Consider the following 20,880-nt stretch of genomic DNA (forward strand, 5'->3'; position numbering starts at 1 on the left):
GGAGCTACACAGAGGATATGGGGGAGGGATCTGTCCCAGGAATGCCGCATAGGGTCCTGTTTGGTTGCAAAAGGGTAACATCTCCAGATCAAACAGCTGGCAGCCAGGACTTAGGGCCAGATCCGGCCCCAGAGTCCACGGCTTTGGGAACTAGGCTGCATGTCTGGCTGCCTCCTGCCAGGCCTGCCTTTCTGCCCCACCCCAGGAGCAGACACTTCATTCATCATGGCCCCCAAGGAAAAGAGGGATCCTGCATTCCTGCTAAAGGATAACTCAATGGACGGATTTCAAAAGCTAGATTCATTTAAGAGAGTAACTTTGCTCCACTTGGTTGTCTGATGTTGGAAGATCAAATTTGACCTATGTGTGGTTTAAGGGATTTGATCTTGAATTTCCTCACCATTTTGAACAATCCCTTGACTCCACAGAGGTATGAATTTCAGACTGCAGTTCTGCACCTACTTTTGTTTTCTTGGCTTATTTTTTGTTTGGACATATTAGCTTAGATTTCCTGATACACTGGTTGCTGCCCAACCGTCCATGCCTCCATTTCACCTTCCTCAGCAGCCCTGCACCACGCGGGCAGAAGTTCTGATGAAGGTACAGATGATCCTGTTGAGACCACGGAGTCTGTTGTCACTCCTCCTGGGAGGAGGGTGTACCATTGCTGATGCCCCCGAAAGGCACAAGCCACACACAGAGTCACAGTCCTTTTACCATCAGTTAATTCAATATCGATTGTAATTTAACCACTGCACTGTGAGTTTTCTATGTTACTTTAAAGCTGTGATCACAGGGGCCCTTTGGAAGAACGTGTTGTTGTGATATACATTAATAATTTATCCATTAGGGAAGGCTGAAAAATGAGTTCCCCTCATTTTAGTTCTGAAACTGAAAGCTTTAACAAAGCAACCAAAATATTTATTTATTCAGTCAAAATCACTGAACTCATTCTCCGTGCCCATCAGAGGTTGATCTGCAGTGACACAAGGGGGTTACTGTCGGGGTCAGACCTTGTGTACTGTGGGAGCTGGGGAAGCGGCCTTCGTAAGTCTGTCCCCCGCGTCTGGCACTGGGCCTGAGTCAGCAGGAAGGGGAAAGACTTGAAGTGGGCCCGTGAGAACAGTGGGAATCCATGGAAGTGATCTGGAAGCCACACCGCCTTCTCGGCCTCCCAGCCTCCACCGCTGAGGCTGAGGCTGACCACAGCCCAATTCGCCGTAGTGCTCCCTGGACTGAGTCCAGATTTGGAGCAGCTGAAGAGGGAGCTGCAGGGGGACCGGGGGCCCCAACGGCCGGCTGAGCCATCAGGTCTGCAGCAATGCTCCTGGGCTGTGATGGCACCGCCCTTCCCAGTGAAAACGTGCTGCCGCCTCACCTCCACTTGCAAGGCTGCCAACGTTCTCTTGAGCCCAACACTTGTTCGTTACGTGCAGGAGAGGAGACTCTGGACATGTGTTTCAGCTTAGCTAAATGGCCTCATTCCTAACCCACCACTTAGGTGCTGCACTGGGGGAGGTGTTCCACATCTCTTAATGTCCGTCCCCTCTGGAAGGCCTCGGGCTGTCTTCTTCTCTTGAATGACATGACAGGTTTGTGCGGAGTCAGTGGAACCACACAAACGTGGGGGGTGACCACACCTGGACTCCATCCCAGCTCCACTGGTAGTCTTCAATCTTGAGAATCACTGACCTTCAATTTCCTACCTGTAAAATGAGGAAGAGAGAGGCCTTGCCACAGGGAATCAAGGAGCCAAAGTCTGCAGCCCGCTGGCCCAGGAGACGTGCCTGCATCGGCACCCTTTGCCAGCCCATGGGCTCACGCAGTGGGAGAGGGAATTTTCCACTATAGCGTGGAATCTGGGCAGAAGGGGCCACAAGGAAGAAACACACATGGCCAGAGACTAGCAGGTGTGTGCCCTGAGTGTAGGGCACGTGGACACTTGGAGGGAGCCGGGAGGGGAGCCTTGAATGCCAACCTGAGGGTCTAGCGCCATCACGAAGGCATCGCGCCTTTCAGCAGGAAGAGACATGCATCCTGCCCGTCAGAGCACTGTCAGCCTGGTGGGGAGCAGCCTGGCGTGGGGGGCACTGAGCGAGGGGGTGGGAGAGGGTGAGGACCCTCTAAGAACAGCCATGGCTGACCTAGTGCCGGCTCTGGATAGACCCTCTTCTGGGTACTTCACAAATATAAACTCAACTTCAGAACCACCCATGAGGTTCTTATTATCCTGACTTAAAGGTGGAAACTGAGACACAGAGAGGGTTACTGGCCCGAGATCATCCAGTGAGCACCTGGCAGAGCAGGATTCAAACCCAGGGCCCGGGGGCAGGAGCCGCAGAACTTACGAGATACTTGACTTAACGTTGCCTGGGCTTAGGTCCACGTCACTTCTAAAAGATCAGCGTGAGGAGGAAGGGGCCTTCCGGGCCGTGGCTGTGGTGATGTGCTAGGCTGACACGGGGCTTAGGACCAGGGGCCGGGGCTCAGAAGATGTGCTGAGTTCAGCTGTGGACCAGCTGCATGGCCAGTGCCTGAGATACCCACGTGGAGATGTCCAGGTAGCAGCCGGACAAAGTCTGGAGCTCAGGGCCACTAAGATTGAGGAGCCATCCCTTCCTCATTGCGATTCAACCCACGTTTGTATTTTCACTGTATCCATGATAATCTGGTCTGAGACTCTCCCCACCTCCCAGTGAGGGTGCAGGAGGAAAGCACCACGTTCCTCCCTTGTGACTTCCTCCTTTATCCAGGTAGGGGTGATGGATCCCCAGCTACACTGCCCACTTCTGGACCCTGTGGTCCCTGTGTCCTTCCTCCCCTATGGCCAACCAGTGCATTCTAGAGTCCACCAGACCCAGACACAGCAACGCTGTCCCAAAGTCTGTGTCTGATCCAGCTACCATGTCAGCCAGAGCTGGCCATGAGAAGGTTTGGGAACCCTCTTGCCCCAAAGACCAGGCAGATACACTTTTAAGTAAAGTGCCATTGGGACAAAGGGTGATTGACCTCAGGCCCAGGCCTCAGTTTCCCCGCCTCTGGCCCTAGGAGGTTCTGATCAGGACCCCAGCCTCAGGAAAAGCCCGTGGTTATGACCCGAGAACCTGGGGAGAGGCAAGGCCAGCCCCGCAGGACTGTCGTTCCTGCTGTTTTCTGGGTTGAGTGTGACATTCACGTGGCCATGACCTGGCCGGCCTGTATGAATAAGGCTCTGTGCTGCCCGGGGTGTGGGAGGAGGACGGGGAGGAGGACGAGGAGGAGGGGGAGAAAGGCGTTCCTGCAGCCGCCCTGTGGTGTCTAGCAGTGCCAGGCTGCCCTTCACCTTGACCAGGGACCGTTTCCAAGCAGAGTGGCTGTTTCAGTGGTCAGTCTGCTGGGCCCATCCAGGCGTGGCACACGGGCTGAGCAGCCAGGACACTGGCGCCTGGAAACAGCATGGCAGGCAGGGATCCAGGGTCTCACGAGGTCACCATCCGGAGAGGCACAGAATCTGGCCCTCGCCTCATGGCATGGAGCCCAGGCTCTGAGCGAGCTGCCCATGAAACGGGGGTGATGAGCTCATGGGCCACCTCACTGGAGACCCTCTCCTGGTGTCCCTGCAGGGACAGCTCCTTCCCAAGCTACAGTCTCTCCCTTCCTCGGAGCTCCTCTCTGGGGCCTCCCACCAGCGCTGTCTAGCCTCCATGACTGGTGGGGTCCCAGGACGTCCCTGGGGCTGCGGAGCGAGGCTGGACGTTGAGTTCATGAGTGCCCTGGGCCTGCCCCGAGAGTGCCCTGTCCTCCTCCACACTCCAGGCAAAGGGGGACGAGGCAGGAGGAGGGACTGCGATGGCTGCCCAGCAAGCCACACCTTGCCCTGACCTGGGAGTACTGGGGCGAGTGTGGCTCTGAGCACCCCGGTGCTCCTCGTGCAGGTCCAGAACACCAGCAAACCCCCAGCCCCCGGGGAGCCGGCTGCTTACGCGGGGCTCACAGCTTCGGCTCCCAGCCTACAGGTGTCTCCTGTGGAGACGTGGAGAAGCCAGTCCCTTCAGACACCACTGGTGGGAATATCAAGTGGTGCAGCTGCTGTGGAAGAGTCTGGCAGTTCCTCAAATGATTAGACACAGAGTTACCATACGAGCCAGCAATTTCAGTCCCAGGTCTATACCCAAGAGAAACGAAAACATACAGGCACACAGAAACCTGTACATGGCGCTCAGAAGAAGCAAATGTTGGAAACAACCCAAATATCTTATCAAATGATAAATGAAGAGACAAAATGTGTTACACCAATCAAGTATCACTCAGTCATAAAAAGGAACGAAGTACTGATACACAGTATCAGATGCTACAACACAGATGAACCTGGAAAACACTGTGGTAAGTGACAGAAGCCAGATGTAAAGATCACATATATGATTCCATTCATATGAAAGTCCAGAGCTGGGACATCTGTAAGGAGAGAAAGATTCATGGTTGCCTAGGGCTGGGGAGGCAGGGGTTATGGGGCCATAGGAAGTGACAGCTAATGGTACAGTGTTTCTTTCTGAAGCAATGGAAATGTTCTGAAAATGACTGTGGTGATGACTGCACGTATCTGTGAACTAATATGCTAAAAATCATTGAATGGCACATTCTAAATGGGTGAATAGCATGGTATATGAATTATACCTCAACAAAGCTATTAACATTTTTTGAAAAATAGATTCATGAGAAAGACTGTTTTGTAACCTGTTTTTATGACATTGTCTCACGAACTTTCTGTTATGTGGTATTGTTCTGCCTTTTTCATGGCTGCATAGCATTCCATTGTGTAATGATACCAGACCAGCTCACAGCTGTTTCCAGTGTACCATTTTTACAAAGCATACTGCAATGAACACCATTATAACTAAAATTTTTGCATTCACCCATGATTGCTTCCTTGTAAGAAATTCCTGGAAGTCGAGGGTCACACATCTTTCTGAGTTAACTATTGCCAGATGCCATCCACACCAGCAATCAGACTTTGTTTCCAGAATCCTTGTTCTCTAGCTTCTTCCACCCTCTTCTTAAGTGAATCCCAATTTTATTCTTGGGTCTTGGCTCTTCCTTCTAACATCTTTCCAAGTTTTCAGGTAGTTCTTGCACGAGACGTGTTTCCAGCCCCAGCATTCCACTTCTCTCTCAGTTTCCAAATGCCTCTTGGACTTCTCGACTTTTTTAGACCCCACCATAACCCCAGACTCATCATAACTTCAACCAAGTGGGTTTACCCCAAAACTGATCCTCAACTTCTGTTACTTGTGCTATCATCTTTTCTTTTTACCATTTTTCTCGTCACAAACACTGATGTGACCTTCAACGGCTCCCTTTCCTCTGCCTCCAACAAGTAAGTCTAGGAGACCTGCTGACTTCCCCAAGTGCCCCCCAGAATCAATCTGCCACTCACCGCCCTGAGTGAGCAGCCCTGAGCCCAGTGGCTGACACCTCTGTTCACCGCAGTCACCCAGACATCCTGCCTCCACTATCCCTGCCTATGGCCTGGCCTGGGCTCTCCTTGCTGCCACTGTCACCCATTATAAAAACACCTTCCTTTGTCCCTCAGCACAACCAACCCAGCTCCCATTTCCATCTGTCCTGGGAACCTTCTCAGGTCACCACATGAGTGGGCCTGCCTCCTTACCTCCCATGTACCCCAAGACCAGCCCACCTCCCCTGACATCCTCTTCCCTGGCCAACCAAAACCTCAGTGTCGCCAGATCCAAGGAGCGATTTTCTGTTCTCACCTAGCTCAGCTCAGCTGCAGGTGAAGGAGCTGCCTCTGCTCACAGCCCTGTTCTCTCCTGGCTCCAGAACCTCACTCCAGGTTTTCTTCCTCATTTGCCTTCTCGACACCCCCTCCCCAACCTCACACTTGAGTAGCAGGTCTGGGGCTCTGTCCTTCCACCCTCCTCTCCAACCGCTGCCGCAGACCCTGCCTGGGGCCACCCCCCATGCTACTCCTGCCCACATCTATCTAACCCACGTGCTTTCTATCGCTGCTTCTTGTTTTCTCCTGCATTCTTCGGCTTAATCACCCCCTCCTGGCTTCCCTGACCTCGCACAAGAGCCTCTCACCCACATCGGTCAGGCTGCCTCCCCAACCAGGTTGCCCCCGTGGGGGTGGGGCGATATCTGTTTTCCTCATGAACACATCCCAGGGTCTGTCTAGTCCAGTGTCAGAACATAGCACATGCTCAATCGATATTTTCGAATGAACAAGTGACAGATTTTTATGAATTAATTTCACTTGCATCTTTCCCTTATCGCTATCCTGGGCACAATCGCTGCATAGATCCTGCCAACTCCCTGCGATGCCAGCCTTCTTTCTGCCCAATCCAGTCACGGTCTCCTGACCCCTCCTCTCATTCCCTACAGACATCACCTTTGCTCAGACCTTCATCGTTTCTCATCGGGAACCAACCCCGGCCATCCCATTACCCCTCTTGCTCCACACTGGTGGGTTCTGCACACTGAGACTGGAGGGATTATTTAAGGGTGCCAAATATGACTGAGTCACTCCTCTGCTTTAAACCCTCTATGGCTCCCTATTGTGCCTCAATTTTTCCCAAGGTCCCTCCTGGTTTCACTCTCCCCTGTCACCTCCCACTTCTTGCCCACTGATGCTACCACCATACACAGTTCCCCATACCTTCCCCCTCACACCCCCTCCATTGCTCCCCCAACTCCCCAATTTCAAATCCCACAGAATCCAACAATGCTCAAGTTCCCGTTTCACCTGTAAGCTGCCCCTGCATCAATTTCTAGGACATGCAGCCACCTGGTGGCTTAAAGACAAATAATCGCCTTTACTAGAGTATGCTTCCTGCCAGGCCCTTCCTTTTCAATGTTATCCATGACTTGGGTGGGGCAGAAGTAACACGCTGATCAACTATCTGGGACGGATGCCTGATTAGTGGGTATGACAAAATTAACGAGGAGTGTGACAGGCTGCAGTCCTGGGCTGAATCTAACCATGGCTAGATTTGATAAGGATAAATGTGAAGTCCTATGCCCAAGTCCAAAAATAAAACTCCATCTCTGCAGACAGAAGCACTGGAGCTCAAACAAGGGTTTCTGGTGACCCTGATGCCCTGAGTCTGCCCGCAACACTTCCTCCCTGGATGCTTGCAGTACCTTCCGGTGGAGCCCTGGCCACTAGTCTCTCCCCTGCCAGGCCTTCCTCCACTCAGCCGGGTGTAAAACTGCTCCTGGGGGAGTGGTCAAGTGGATGCACACACAGCTGGAACTCTGAAGAGATGTGGGGCTGGAAACAGCTGTCATGACTTTGGTGGTCCTCGAAGTCATGGGAGAAGATGGGGTCCCTGGAGAGACAGAAGCAAAGCAAGAGGCAAGGAGGGCACTTGGCAGCCCCAGGGAGGGGAGGAAGGAGATGAGAAACATGGTTAATGCCATGAAAGCCAAGGATGGAATTTCAGACGCTCAGGATGATAAAGGCACTAAAGAGAGCAGAGACCACGCAAAGTTCGGCCACTAGGAGTTGGGAGCACCTTCCCACAGGGAGAGGGGGCAGAAAGCTAGCAGTGGCTTGTGGACTAAATGAAAGATGAGGATGTTGACAAAATTAGACAAGCTTTCAAGTGATGAAGGGAAAGGAACACAATGGGTAAAGGGAAGTCTTTGTTTTCTGAAGTTGGAAAAATGTATCAGTTAGCAATTGCTGCAGAACAAATCACTCCCCAACTCAACCAGTTATTTTTTCTTCCAAGTGTGGCTTGGCACAGGGTGGGGTGGGTCACCTAATCTAGGCAGGGCTGGGTGAGGTGGCTGTGCTCCTTGTCTGGTGATGGGAGAAATGCAGAAGAGCAAGTGGGAACACACAAGCTTCTTGAGGCTGAACAGCAGAATTGGTTCAATGACATTTTCATGTCATTCCATTGAACCCAAAATCAAGAGCAGAGAAATACACTCCATCTGTTGATGGAGAAACTCGCAAAACCATATGGTAAAGGGTGTGAATACAGGAAAGGGTGAAAAATGGGACCACTGATGCCTGCCACCATGGCTGACAGGAGGGTTGGAAGTGGAAAGAAAGAAGATACTGGAGCAGGAGAGACTGGACAAAATGTAGTGAATATTGTGAAAGTTGTGACAGGCACTGAATCTGCAGAAGAACTAGATTCATCATATTCTGGCTTTGAGTAAGTCAATGGGGCCTTGAGTAAGTCAATGAACCTGAGGCTCCATTTCATCATCTGTAAAGTGGGAACGATCCCCCTCTACATCATGGGGCAAAAATTAAATGAGGCAACATAAAAAATGCTGTACCCCAAAATGCAAACCCATGTACAATGACACAGTAAGTTCCCAGGAGAGCAGGAGGCTGTCATGGGGCAGCGGGGACACAATGGCTGCTTTCAAGTACTGAAGGGCATTCATGTGGAAGGGGATGAGCCACAAAGAGCCCTGTGTTATGGCCAAGGACTAATGATAGAAATGAGGTAGTGACGGTGGGTGGCGGTTACACTATAAAAATAACATTGTAGTAACGAGTCAAGTTCAGATGTGGATTCAGGAGGTGGTGATTTCTTCTTTGCTGGGGGTGTGAGAGCACAGCCTGCCCTGTTATCTCAGAGGACAGTGGGAGGTGCAGTGCAGCCATCCCAGGGGGGTTGGATTGATCAGTGGGTCCTAGCAAAGGGCAGTCCCTGCCCCAAACCCCCAGGGGTGATTCATTGTTATCTACATTTCTGGGTGATTCAAATGGCATTTAATGGGTGAGGGCCAGGGATACTAAATCTCCCAATACTCAGGACAGTCCTAAATTCGTGGGAAATGATCTCATGGAAAATGCCATCCGTGGCCCTGTTGGTAAACCCTGCATGAAGTGACTTCAGAGTTCTAATCCTGAGAGTCCAAATAAACACGTGTCTCATTTTTGGCAAGTGCAACCCAGCGAGCCTCCCTTTTTTTGCCGCGACGCCTCACTGCTCTAACTGAAAAAGTATTTGACTTCGGAAGAATCTCAGATATAACTAAACAAGCAGTAAAACATCATAATCCATTTCAACAGTACAACCATACTCAACATTTTATAAAACAGTCATAAATATACATGACTGAGTGTGTAGAGGGCTGTGAAAAGGTTGTCAGGCGCATAAATCAATTATTCTGGCGTGTAAAGAGAGCTAACTACCGTGCTTGGAGACACCACTAACTATGAAGTTAACATGCTAGCTGAAATATAGGGTACACATTGAATGAATTATTTTGCTTGCCACTGAGAAGGCAAAAAGTCTCTTTGGAAAGATCTGTTTTTTAAAAAGAACAAAAAATTGGCTAGGCAGTTTGAACTAGTACTTTCCCCTTTTGACAGCAGTATTCACATTTTCTTAATTTGGGGGCTTGGATCAAAGTAGTAGATTCAATAAATATTTGCTGCCACTACTGCTGTTTCCCTCATTTTTAAAAGAAAGGGCTGATCCTGCATTCTCTGTGTCACCCTTTTCTCCCCTCAGCTCATTCGGAGCCTGTGTCATCAACAGGCAGGGGGAGTGGTTGGCCAGTGAAAGGCTAGGAGAGGGGTCGCCCTTCCTGCAGGTGTCAAACCACTACCAGGCCACTAGCCGCAACTTCTTAACAGGAGATCTCAGAATGGACAGCCCACAGAGGCCCTGATGGCATCTGATTCTGGGCAATCCTCAGGGAACAGGGAGGCAGGAAGGACTGAGCTTCCTCTGTTCATTAGTCAAGACAAGTGGGGCCTCCCTGCCCCAAATTCACCTTAAAATGTGAGCCTCCCATCCAACAATTAGGGCACGGTTTGGACATTATTATAGTCATTATAATGGTGGCCTTCCCTAGCATGTTTAATATAAGTTAAAATTTTTTTTCAGAAACACACACTTGTGTCATAAAATATACTTAGTGTTACGCAGAAAACTTCACCCAGATTTACCAACTAAAAGTTGGGTTTGTGGATTTGACCTACTGTAACTTCTTAGGAAATACCATCAGAACTTCAAGTTGAAGGTACCTGGATTGTTCTATTGCTGTAAGCATGCGGGAGGTGAAAAGTTCCACTGAGAGTCATGGTCTTGGGGACAGGACTCTGCTCAGGGGCAGGACATGTGGCTCGAGTCTCAGCTGGCACTGACTTACGTCATCTGCTCAGTGCCTGTGACCTCCAGCGAACTACACCTCCCGGTTCTCATGGCCTGTGCAGACCCCTCGCAAATGGACTCCGGGTGTGGCCACATGACTGGCACTGGTCACTGAGACTTGAGCCAGCCTGACTGGAGGGGAGGCTGGGCGAGCCCGCACACCCTGGGCTTGTCCCTTGGAGCACCTCCTTCCATAGCCCTGAGCCACCAGATAGAGGGGCCTGACTACCCTGCTGGAGAGACCACGGGGACAGAGGCCTGGGCGGCCCCCAGCTGTGTCAGCTCCAAGCTGAGGCCCCAGAAATGTGAATGGAGCTTCTACGTTGCTCCAGCCTCAGCTGCCCCAGTGCCAGGCTGAGCCTCAGGTGATCCCGGCCAGCACCACGGGGGGCAGAACTGCCCCAGTCTTGCCCAGTGCCTAGCCGGCAAAAAACTTTTTGTTTTTTGTAAAAGAAAGCACTTCTTTCCACCCAATATGCCAACCAGCATATGGGTTCCTCATCAGATTACACTAAAGTGTGTAATCTCAGCAGAAACAGTGTCCTTTCATAAGGTTCCTTCAACATGAAAAAGAACCAGGAAATGACAAAATTCTCGGTGAGTAGCCACCTGACTGCGCCTTGTGCCCTTGGGATATAGCCCAGGTGCTTCCATGGAAACACCTGTTTCAGGTAGTATAACTATTTGCAATTTTAACATCATTTTCTTCTGTCTCTCCAGATGGTTTCCAAAATATTTCCTGCCTAAAGCTGTAGGTTTTTCCAAAACCTAAACCAATACAACTTTCTGGATCCACCATGTATAGCCGATGGTGCCCTCATGGTTATACCAGAAATTCGTGTGAAGCGAGAACTGGAGGGATGTGCGTCTGCTTTGGTCGGAAGACTGGTTCTCTTCAGTGTGCCTTTCGTTCATTCATCTTCATAAATATTCGTGCCTGTCTCCCAACTAGACTATAAGCCCCCAGAGGGCAGGGTCTGTCCAGCAGCGTGGAGTGCCTGGCACACAGGAGCACTCAGACAGATTTGTTAATGAGCTGTGGGACGTTCAAATAACCACCTCAGAGAACCACCACTGGTTATCATCTCGGATGAAACCCAGTGCGTCAGACGTTATGCTGTGCTGCATGGGAACCTTGCTGCTCAAGAGCTGAACTTTCTTGAGATTTAATGGTATTGTGCACCCACAGTATCTTTGAATCTCCTGGCTTAACTCTGGCTTTTTTCATACCGTGGGAGTGGGCACATCGTTCTACACCAGGAGCTGCCAGCTGTTCAACCCTCCTCCACCCACTCCCTTATCAGGAAGAGCCGGTTCTGGTTCTATGTGCTTCATAGGCGAGTAACCTCCTTACTGCACCTTGTGCCCTTGGGATACTTCCCGGCCGAGCATCTTTAGGGGTAGGTGTCAGCACTAGGATGAACCATGACTTCTCCATTGTTCACCTTGGACTCCAATTTTATTTTTTTAAATTAAATTTAGTTTTCTATCATTTTTTTGGAAGCACAGTTGATTTAAAATGTTTTGGGTGTACAGCAAGTGATTCATTCATTCTTTTTCAGATTCTTTTCCAGTCTGGTTATTACAAGATATTGAATATAGTTCCCTGTGCTATACAGTAGGTCCTTGTTGTTTATCTGTTTTTTTATACAGTAGTGTGTATCTATTAATCCTAAATTCCTAATTTATCCCTCCACCTTCTTTTCTCTTTGGTAGCCATAAGTTTGTTTTCTATGTCTGTGAGTCTACTTCTGTTTTGTAAATAAGTTCATTTGCACCATTCTTTAGATTTCACATATAAATAATATATATTTGTCATTCTCTGACTTCACTTAGTATGATAATCTCTAGGTCCATCCATGTTGCTGCAAATGGCATTATTTCCTTCTTTTTATGGCTGAGTAATATTCCATTGTGTATATACACATCTTTATCCATTCATCTTCTAATGGACATTTAAATTGCTTCCATTGTAAACAGTGCCACTATGAATACTGGGGTGCATGTATCTTTTCAAATTAGCTTTTGTCTTTTCCAGATACATACCCAGGAGTGGGACTGCTGGATCATATGATCTTTTATTCTTAGTTTTTTTAATGAACTTCCATAGTGTTCTCCATAGTGGCTGTACCAATTTACATTCCCACTATCAATGCAGGAGAGTTCCCTTTTCTCCACATCCTCTCCAGCATCTATTAATTGTAGACTTTTGATGATGGCCATTCTGACTGTTGGGAGGTGAAAAAATTGTTGTTTTGATTTGCATTTCTCTAATGCTGAGCATCTTTTTATGTGCCTATTAGATATCTGTAAGTCCTCTTTGGAGAAATGTCTATTTCAGTCTTCTTCCCATTTTTTTGATTGGGTTGTTTTTTAAATATTGAGCTGTAAAAGCTCTGTGTATTTTGGAAATTAATCCTTGTCGGTCACATCATTTGCAAATATTTTCTCCCATTCTGTAGGTTGTCTTTCGTTTTGTTTATGGTTTTCTTTGCTATAGAAAAGCTTTTAAGTTTAATTAGGTCCCATTTGTTTATTTTTGCTTTTGTTTCCATTACTCTAGGAGACAGATCCAAAAAAATATTGCTGCAATTTATGTCAAAGTCTCCTGCCTATGTTTTTCTCTAGGAGTTTCATAGCACCCAGTCTTCATTTGGATCTTTAATCCATTTTGAGTTTATTTTTATATATGGTGTTAGAAGAAATTCTAATTTCATGCTTTTACATGTAACTGTCCAGTTTTCCCAGCACCTGATTTCTGAAGGTAGAAACCTGCAGAAACACAACTGCCTTAACATCTAGAGTGGCTGGGGCACTAGGGCACAGAGGTGGTATCCAGGAAAGCCCCAGCTCACGTCCTTCTGGAAAAACATGTGCTTTCCCTCCTAAATGACCCTGTGTTATATTCACCAGGAGCTTCTGTCCCAACATGGACTCCTTTCTTTCTTTCTCCTCCCCAAAATGTTATGAGGGTTTAGAAATAAACATTCAGGAAAATTCAATGCAATGCTTATGTATCTTACTGTCACTAAAGATAGAGTTCAGGTTTTCATAAAGAGTGTCAGTACCATTCACCGATGCACAAACAAAGCTGACCAAACCGAAAAGATTTGGCAAAGGAAGGTGGGGAGGTTTGTAGAACAGTAACTTGCTGGGATACAGTCATCCTTATAGAAATGAAAGCCGTAACACTAAACAGCAAATTAAAATAAAAAATCTGCTACATGTTGATGGATACTCACTAGTCTTTTGCTGATGGGTTATTTCTACCATCACATAGGAAACACAGGTTTGAAATGTCACTGTAAAAACAGATATAGATAGCATTTCTTCACAAATTTCCACTGTATATAATCATGACAGATCACTAAAATTCCATGAATTTGATTGTTGTGTCCTGAAACTACACTCAAATATGTCACAGAAGATTTAAAAAATACTGCAGCTGTCTCTCATCACCGATACTTTCCTTTTCACATCTTGAGTTCTTGTCAAAGATGTTCATAAAATAAATGATTATGCTTCCTGGGGGTTCAGTAGGCAGCACCCAAGGTAAATGGCCAGGAGGTGTGGTGAGAGGCAGCCAGGCCTAGGGCTCATAAACTGACTCTGAATTAACCTTAAGCCTGAAGCCACCTAGTGAACCAATTCAAGCAGAGATGAGAGTTAAACTTGCACCAAAGTACACAGTTAGCCTGGTAAAGGGTTTCTATTTTCAAGCCTTTTAAAACATACAATCAGAAATAACACATGGAAAGACATCCAAATGCTAGAGTTAAGTCCAACAAGATTTAACCCTTTATCCCCAAAGGTGTTTTTTTTAAATCTGTATGTTTCAGGTGTTCCTCATCTCCATTAAGCCTTAAAAATAGCCCTTAGCAGAAGAACATAGTCCCCTCTCACACAATATCTTTGGGGCTTACTCCCAAAGAAAAGATGCCTAATTATATTAAGAGGTGGCTATTTATACTAAACACATTAGTAAAAATGTTTAAAATGACTGTGGGAAAGAAATTTCATGCTTCAAGCCAAAACGTTACACAAAATACAAAAACGTTGAAGTGAACATATTAATTTACCTGTTTTCTACCCCCAAATCATTAAAGTGAACACAACGGAGCTTTGTTTTGTTTTAAACATAAACTTATCCGACAAACAGAACAGAGGAATCAATGGCGACATTATGGAGGCTCTGCATTGTTCTACACCGTTCTAGAGTATCTGTTGCCTAGGTACCCTCGCTGTCTTATGAATCTGATTGACAACCCAAACTTTGAAACTCATCCCAGTGGTGTCACTAGGCTCGTGAAACAATGCCTTCAAAATTCTGAGGGGATGTTATTCCTTGTCTAGAATTCGATACGCAACCAACTATCAACTGAATGTGTGGGCAGAATAAAGACACTGCAGATGCTCACGGTGTCCACATTGTTCCGCAGCAACAGTCTTGTCTGACAGTCATCCCACCACCACGTACCCTTTCTCAGGGATCCATCAAATTGAGAGAAAGACATGGTTTCCAGGGAGCAGGGGTTCCATTCAGGCAGAAGGTGAAGGACCGCCCCCTGCCCCTCCCCAGGAGAGCTGTTGAGGGGCAGGGGGAGAAGACAGCAGGACAGAGGGTCCAGTGAGCAATCAGTCCAGGCTGGACGTGGTCAGAGGCTCTGGAAGGGATTTCTTCACTAAGAAGAGCTTTCTAGGACACCTAATGTGCTTGAACGTACTGATAGAAGGCTACACCACCAGGAGTTGGTGATAAAATAGAAAACCAAGCCCAACCCCCCAAAAAGGGCAAATTTTAAATTCAGGAAAATAAGATTTATAAGGAAAGGAAAAGTAATCACAGTACCCAACGTGACAAAGCTGTGAGCAACATTTACAGTCATAATCCCAAACAATGGATATTGAAGCCACAAAAACAAAATATGGGGAAGATCGAGGTGTGTGGCGAGAAGACTGAGGAGACAGAAGCCCTTCCATAATGGAAAGGCAAGAGAAAATACCTAAAACTAAAAACTATTAAGGAACAATACAGGAACTTGGTCTAGAGATAAATACAAAATGACCAGCTAAAACAGTTGAGCCTGGAGGCCTCTGGGGAGGGGCGATATAGAGGACAGGGTGGAATTTATTGTTTCAAAGTAAGGTTTATAGAGCTATTTGCTGATTGACAATGTGTAGGTATAATTTTACCAAAGAAAAAAAAGACTTAATTTACAATAACAGAAGTCCTTTAATTTATTACTGTAACATACATGTTAAAATCAGCTGACAAAAAGAAATCAGCCAACATGTTAGCATGTACAGGACAAATGTGCACTTACATTAAAAGCAAAACTGAAAATGGAAAAAAATCCTGATACTGATTTAGGCCCTTGTGACAATCTGAACTTGACTTCAAGAAATCATTCATCTTCAGGACTCTCCCGTTTCCAGATCTGAAAAGGTATATTCTAAACAGATGAGACCTAAGTTTCTTTGAAATCTGAGTCTATTTAAATGCAGTTCATTGACTACAGAAAATACATTTTTATGGATGAGCTTCTAAATTAAAGTATTGCACAGGGTGTTTCATTTTAAATAGGTCTCATTTTCAACTGGAACTGATTAATAGGCCTTTCAACTTTTCCTATATGTCTAAATGTTACAATTTTAAGTGATAGCAGAAGAATGAATAAAAAGACTTCACGAACATTACATATGAAATGAAGGTTCTAAACCGTTGCTTAACCCTGAAGAGCAATAGTAACAGTCTCAGCCAAATGCTAAGTGGCCACTGTTGGCAACATCAGGGCTTTAAAAAACTGGTGTTTAAAATGCCACTTGCTCTAAAGAGGGTCATAAGCAGACTGTTGTGGCAGGTCTGAAAGCTGAACTGTTCATGCATAAAATGAGGAAGATTTATGAGAGCAAGTTTATTTTCAAACTCAATAAGTAACTGAGGAAGAGAAACCTACAGAAAAGTCGAATGAAAGCAAAAGCTTTGGCAGCGATACAACGGACAACGCAGAGACCGTGTGCACTCTGCCCGACCGCCGCGGAGCCAGCCAGGCCCACGCTCACCCCGCCTCCTGTCGGCACATTCTGTGGTCACGTGGCAGTAAACAAATGCAGAGCAATTCTTTTCAAATTATGAATTTACTACTCTCCTCCCACCCAATCTCTGAAATTAAAGATGATGCATTTTGAAGTGCAAATTCTGATTTCTCAGGCTAAGGGATGAAGCCTCTAGACTGTGAATTACTAGAACTTGACTAACACTGCTGCCCGGGGGCTCTTGGTGCAGCTCAGCAACCACTGTGCGGGCCCCCAGATACTTCCCTTTCCTACTCCCAGAGTGACATCTATCTCCATTACTCTCCGTCAGGTGTTCATCTCACCGCCACTGCTTGCCTGGCAATGTCCCATACCCTCTTCGGGATCTCCACTTCTGGAAGCCCCTTTTTCCATGACTCACCACAGTGTATGCTTGTCCTCTTTTGTGCCACCACTCTGTTCCTGCAGTTACATCCACAGGGTGGTTGTTCTCAACCTTGAGGGTCATCAGAATCACCTGGGGGGATGCCAGGCCCCGCCTCCTGAGTCTAGCAGTGGTGCTGAGAATTTGCATTTCTAACAAGTCCCCAGGTGAGGCTAATGCTGCTAGTTCAGGGACCCAACTGAGAAGCATTCTCTATCACTTGATTACATGCTTGTATCTTCCACCAGACCGTGAGCTTCTTGAGATCTGGAAGCATTTCTCACACATCTCATTTCCAAGGTCTAGCCAGTGTCCAGCAGTCATGCAATCAATCAACAAATATTTATTGAGTGCCAGTTATGTGCCAGGCACTGTTATAGGCACTGGATTCAGTGGTTTAAAAAATTTATATATATATACATGTATCTCTGCCCTCAGAGAGATTTCCTTCTGATATCACAGAGTAAACTCTCAATAAATGTTGAAATCTGACCAGATGTGCAGAAGGAAGTATGGCATTATCATGACCACTTCAATAGTGCTAGGAAAATGCCAATTTTCCACTGCCTAACCATAGTTCTTCTCATCTGTATGTTTCTCCTTTCTGATATTCTCCAACATCTAACACCTAAATCCGCAAATCTGGTAGTATACCAGGCTTTTGGGCCTTATAAAACATTTGCTGATTCATTTACAAAATATTTGATGTAGTTGATATATCAGTTAAAAACAACACATCTAAGATAAATTTAAGCATAACTTAAGCAAACCTCAGTATTTTCATATTGATAAATGTTAAAGGATAGCTTAACTACTGGTTTTCAAATTTAGCCTTAGTTATCTGTAAAGGCATCTCCCTCAACCCCACCCCAGCCTCTATTCCATGCCCTGCATCTTGTGGTGAAAAGTTTATGGCAGTTCTCAACTGCCAGGTATGATGACTGAACTACCGGGGGACCTAAGCAGGCTGCTGTCCAAGGCCACCATGTGGACTGTCCTGTGTACAATTCTGAGAAACTGGTAGGAGGCCTCGTGATGCCATGGGATACCATGGAAAGAACAGGGAACAGCAGAGGCGAGCCTGATCACCTGCATGTGGCCAGGGCCGTCAGTCCTCAGGGAAGCACGCCCCAGGCCTGCGGGCCACGGGCCCTGCAACTCCCTCCCTAACCCTAGCAAAGTACGAAACAGGTAGCTTCATCTTTGCACTAATTTCCTGAAAGTTTCTCAGCAAATAAAAATGAGAGGACTCATGAAGAGAATCTGGAATATAACTGACTTGACCATAATGTTCACTTTCAAAACTTTCAGTATTCTTAAGGTTTGCGAATGTTTTTAAAAGGCCTCCCATTCAGCCATGAGACACTCTGTGTTAATTCCATGGAGGGAATAATGGGCAGCATTTGTGAATGAAATTCAAAAAAGTCTAGCTTCAGTATTCCAGACTAAGTTACTTCTTCTGCTAACATTGTAACCAAATTTGAGGTTCACTGTTAGTGACTTCAAGAGTCAGTGATACCAAATAGTAATACTGCCTCAGAATAATTTTCTCTTCCTATTGCTACCTTAAATCAGTGATATAACACCCCAGTCCAACAAATGACTGTGATTTCTACATAGCAAAAGACTGAAGAAAAATTAATAGCCTTCTTAGGAATATACTTTTATAACGGAGACCAGGTCTACCAACTTTACTTTTGCGACTCAATCCTAATTAAGTAAATTCAGATTATTAGAAATCTTTCAGTATAAATGTCAACTTTTGGTGAGCCATACACTGACTTAAAAATGGCCAGGTTGCCATTTATTTCCCTGGAGTAGTTAACTAATTATCACCTCCATAATTCAAAGGAATTAATACTTTTGAAAAGGTGTGTAATTCTCTGCTGAGATGTGACTCCAGTAAGCCAGCCCTTTCAACATGGCTAATGTAAAGCTAAGACAAGGAGAAATCAATCCCTATGGTGGATTAAACTGGTCTTATCAATGACTGATACACCTCATTCGGTGTAATAAAGGAACATACCACTACAGTCTGGAAAACACACAAATACATCTAAAATAAAAATATTCTCATTAATATCATTCATATGCTAGTAATAAATTAGCTTCCTTTAAAAATTTTTTTCAATTATTCACAAACTCCACCCTTGTTTTCTGCATTAACAAGGCTGGATTTTTAAAAGTGCAATAAAAAGTCTTGAGGCCTTCACTCCAGTTTAGACAGGACTTCTTAGTGGTTTGCAAGGCGCAGCTTCTTGTTTTGGTGCTGGTCTTCATCCAGAGGCACGGGTCCCAGCACACCGTCTAGTGTTCAAGAGCAACCCAACGTCAGGAAAACGTCGCTTCAAATACATGAGTATTTGTGAAAGTCACAGAGGTCATAAGATCAAAATAATGCTTAAGTTAAAAAGGAATACTGATTTCATCTTATCTTGAAATTCTCAACTGTTGAGGAACAGATTCAAGACAACTCACTCTGGTAACACAATATCTGACCTTTTTTTCTTTTTGGGCAAAGAAAGGTTTATTGCAGGGCCAAGCAAGGAGGACGCACAGATGGCTTCTGCTCAAGAAAAAAAAAAAAAAAAACCTCTAACCTTTTTCAAAAACTGGATTAATTCAACTGCGTACAGCCAATAATTCATAAAACTTTTTTTTGGGGGGGGAAGTTATTATTATTATTAGACTGGAGGAAACAAAATGCACCTACTTATACTCCAGGGAGAGGAGGGAGCAGTCTGTGGGGCTGGGAGGAAAACAGACCCATCTCCTCGGTCAGGTGGGAGAAGGGCCTCTTCAACCTCTCCCTATCGTTTGATTTCCATGGTTTTAGTGGTACATAAACTGTGCATGTTTAAAGCGCACAATTTGAAGCGTTTCGGGGGGAGGGTATAGCTCAGCGGTAGAGTGCACGCCTAGCAGGCACAAGGTCATGGGTTCGATCCCCAGCATGCCAGTTAAATAAAAAATAACAATAATAAATAAATAAATAAATAAATAAATAAACCTAATCACCCCCATTCCAAAACAACAACAAAAACCAAAGCCAAAAAAAAAAAAATTGATGAGTTTCAACATAAGTACACACCCGAGAAACCACCGCCACAGTCAAGATGATGAACATAGCCACCACCTCCAGAAGTTTCCTCTTGCCCCCCTGCTTCCCGCCTGCCCACCAAGCCTGTGTGCTCTACTCTGTCTTCCCAATCTTAAGGGCACCTGGATCAGGGAGAGTTTTTCTAGGGCATATGCTTAGAAGACAGATTACCAGATCATGGAGTATATTGGAGCACATTCAGTTTCACAAAGACAACGTTAAATTGTTTCCCAAGGTGGTTGTATACATTTTCAGTCCACCCAGCAATATACAAAAATTCCTAACAATCCACCTCCTCACTAACCCTTGGTATTAGCAAGCTTTAATCTTGCAGCTGTAATGGGTGCAGCCATACGGGTGTAAAACATTGCTGCAAGATGGTTTTAATTTGCATTTCCGTGACTGCTAATGAGTTTGAGTATTTTTCATGTGTTTATTAGATGTTTGTGTCTCTTCTGTTGTGAAAATACCTACAACTATCTTTTAACCATTCTCTATTAAATGTTGAACTTTCCTTATCAATCTGTAGGACTTTTCCATATGTTCTGGAAACCAATTCATTGTCATGTAGGGAAAACACATTGTTCCAGTGGGCAGCTGGTCTTTTCACTTTATATTGCCTTTTGGAGAAGATAAGGACTTAAATGTAATGTATCCTAATTTCTCAATCTTTTCTTTTATGGAGGATATATCAACAGAATCCTCAAAAACTGAAAAGCAAAGATAACTAAGACTAAAGAAAACAGAACAGATCTGAGGACCATGGGGCAACTACAAAAGGCATAATGCATGCATAATGAGAAGACCAGAAGAGAGAGGAAGGAACAGAGGTAACTGAAACAGTGATGACTGAGAATTCTCCCAAATTAATGCCAGACACTGAACTACAGATCCAGGTTGCTCAGAGAACAGCAAGTAGGATAGATGTCAAATTATTAATCTAACTATATCATTAATCACTCTGAACATCAATGGTCTAGAAGCACCGATTAAAACAGACTGTCAGAGTGGATCCCCAAAAAAAGGACTCAACTGTATGTTGTCTACAAGAAACTCACTTTAAATATAAAAACATATTGAGGTGGGAAGCCCCATGAATAGACTGGCAGGACCCTCAGGAAGGGCCACTATCTCCCTTCTGTGCTTCTGTAAAATGGCTTGCTTCTAGGAAGCAGAACTTACTCCTAAGATTG

The 20,880-nt window shown here is 45.8% G+C and overlaps 1 protein-coding gene across 4 annotated transcripts in view; it reads right to left on the reverse strand.

Moving 5' to 3' along the window:
- Positions 1–899: 899 nt before the first annotated feature.
- Positions 900–20,880, reverse strand: part of CDADC1 (cytidine and dCMP deaminase domain containing 1) — a 62,232-nt gene continuing 42,251 nt past the window's right edge. For 3 of the 4 annotated variants that reach the window (XM_006210146.4, XM_031684558.2, XM_072976256.1), the window contains one exon: positions 15,341–18,894. In XM_006210146.4, the coding sequence (XP_006210208.1) occupies positions 18,821–18,894 (74 nt within the window). In that variant the 3' untranslated portion in view covers positions 15,341–18,820. Of the gene's footprint in view, positions 1,707–15,340; positions 18,895–20,880 lie in introns of those variants that run through there. The other variant, XM_031684557.2, reaches the window with a different exon arrangement.

This window comes from Vicugna pacos, chromosome 14 (genome assembly GCF_048564905.1).
Source record: "Vicugna pacos chromosome 14, VicPac4, whole genome shotgun sequence".
NCBI lineage: Eukaryota > Metazoa > Chordata > Mammalia > Artiodactyla > Camelidae > Vicugna > Vicugna pacos.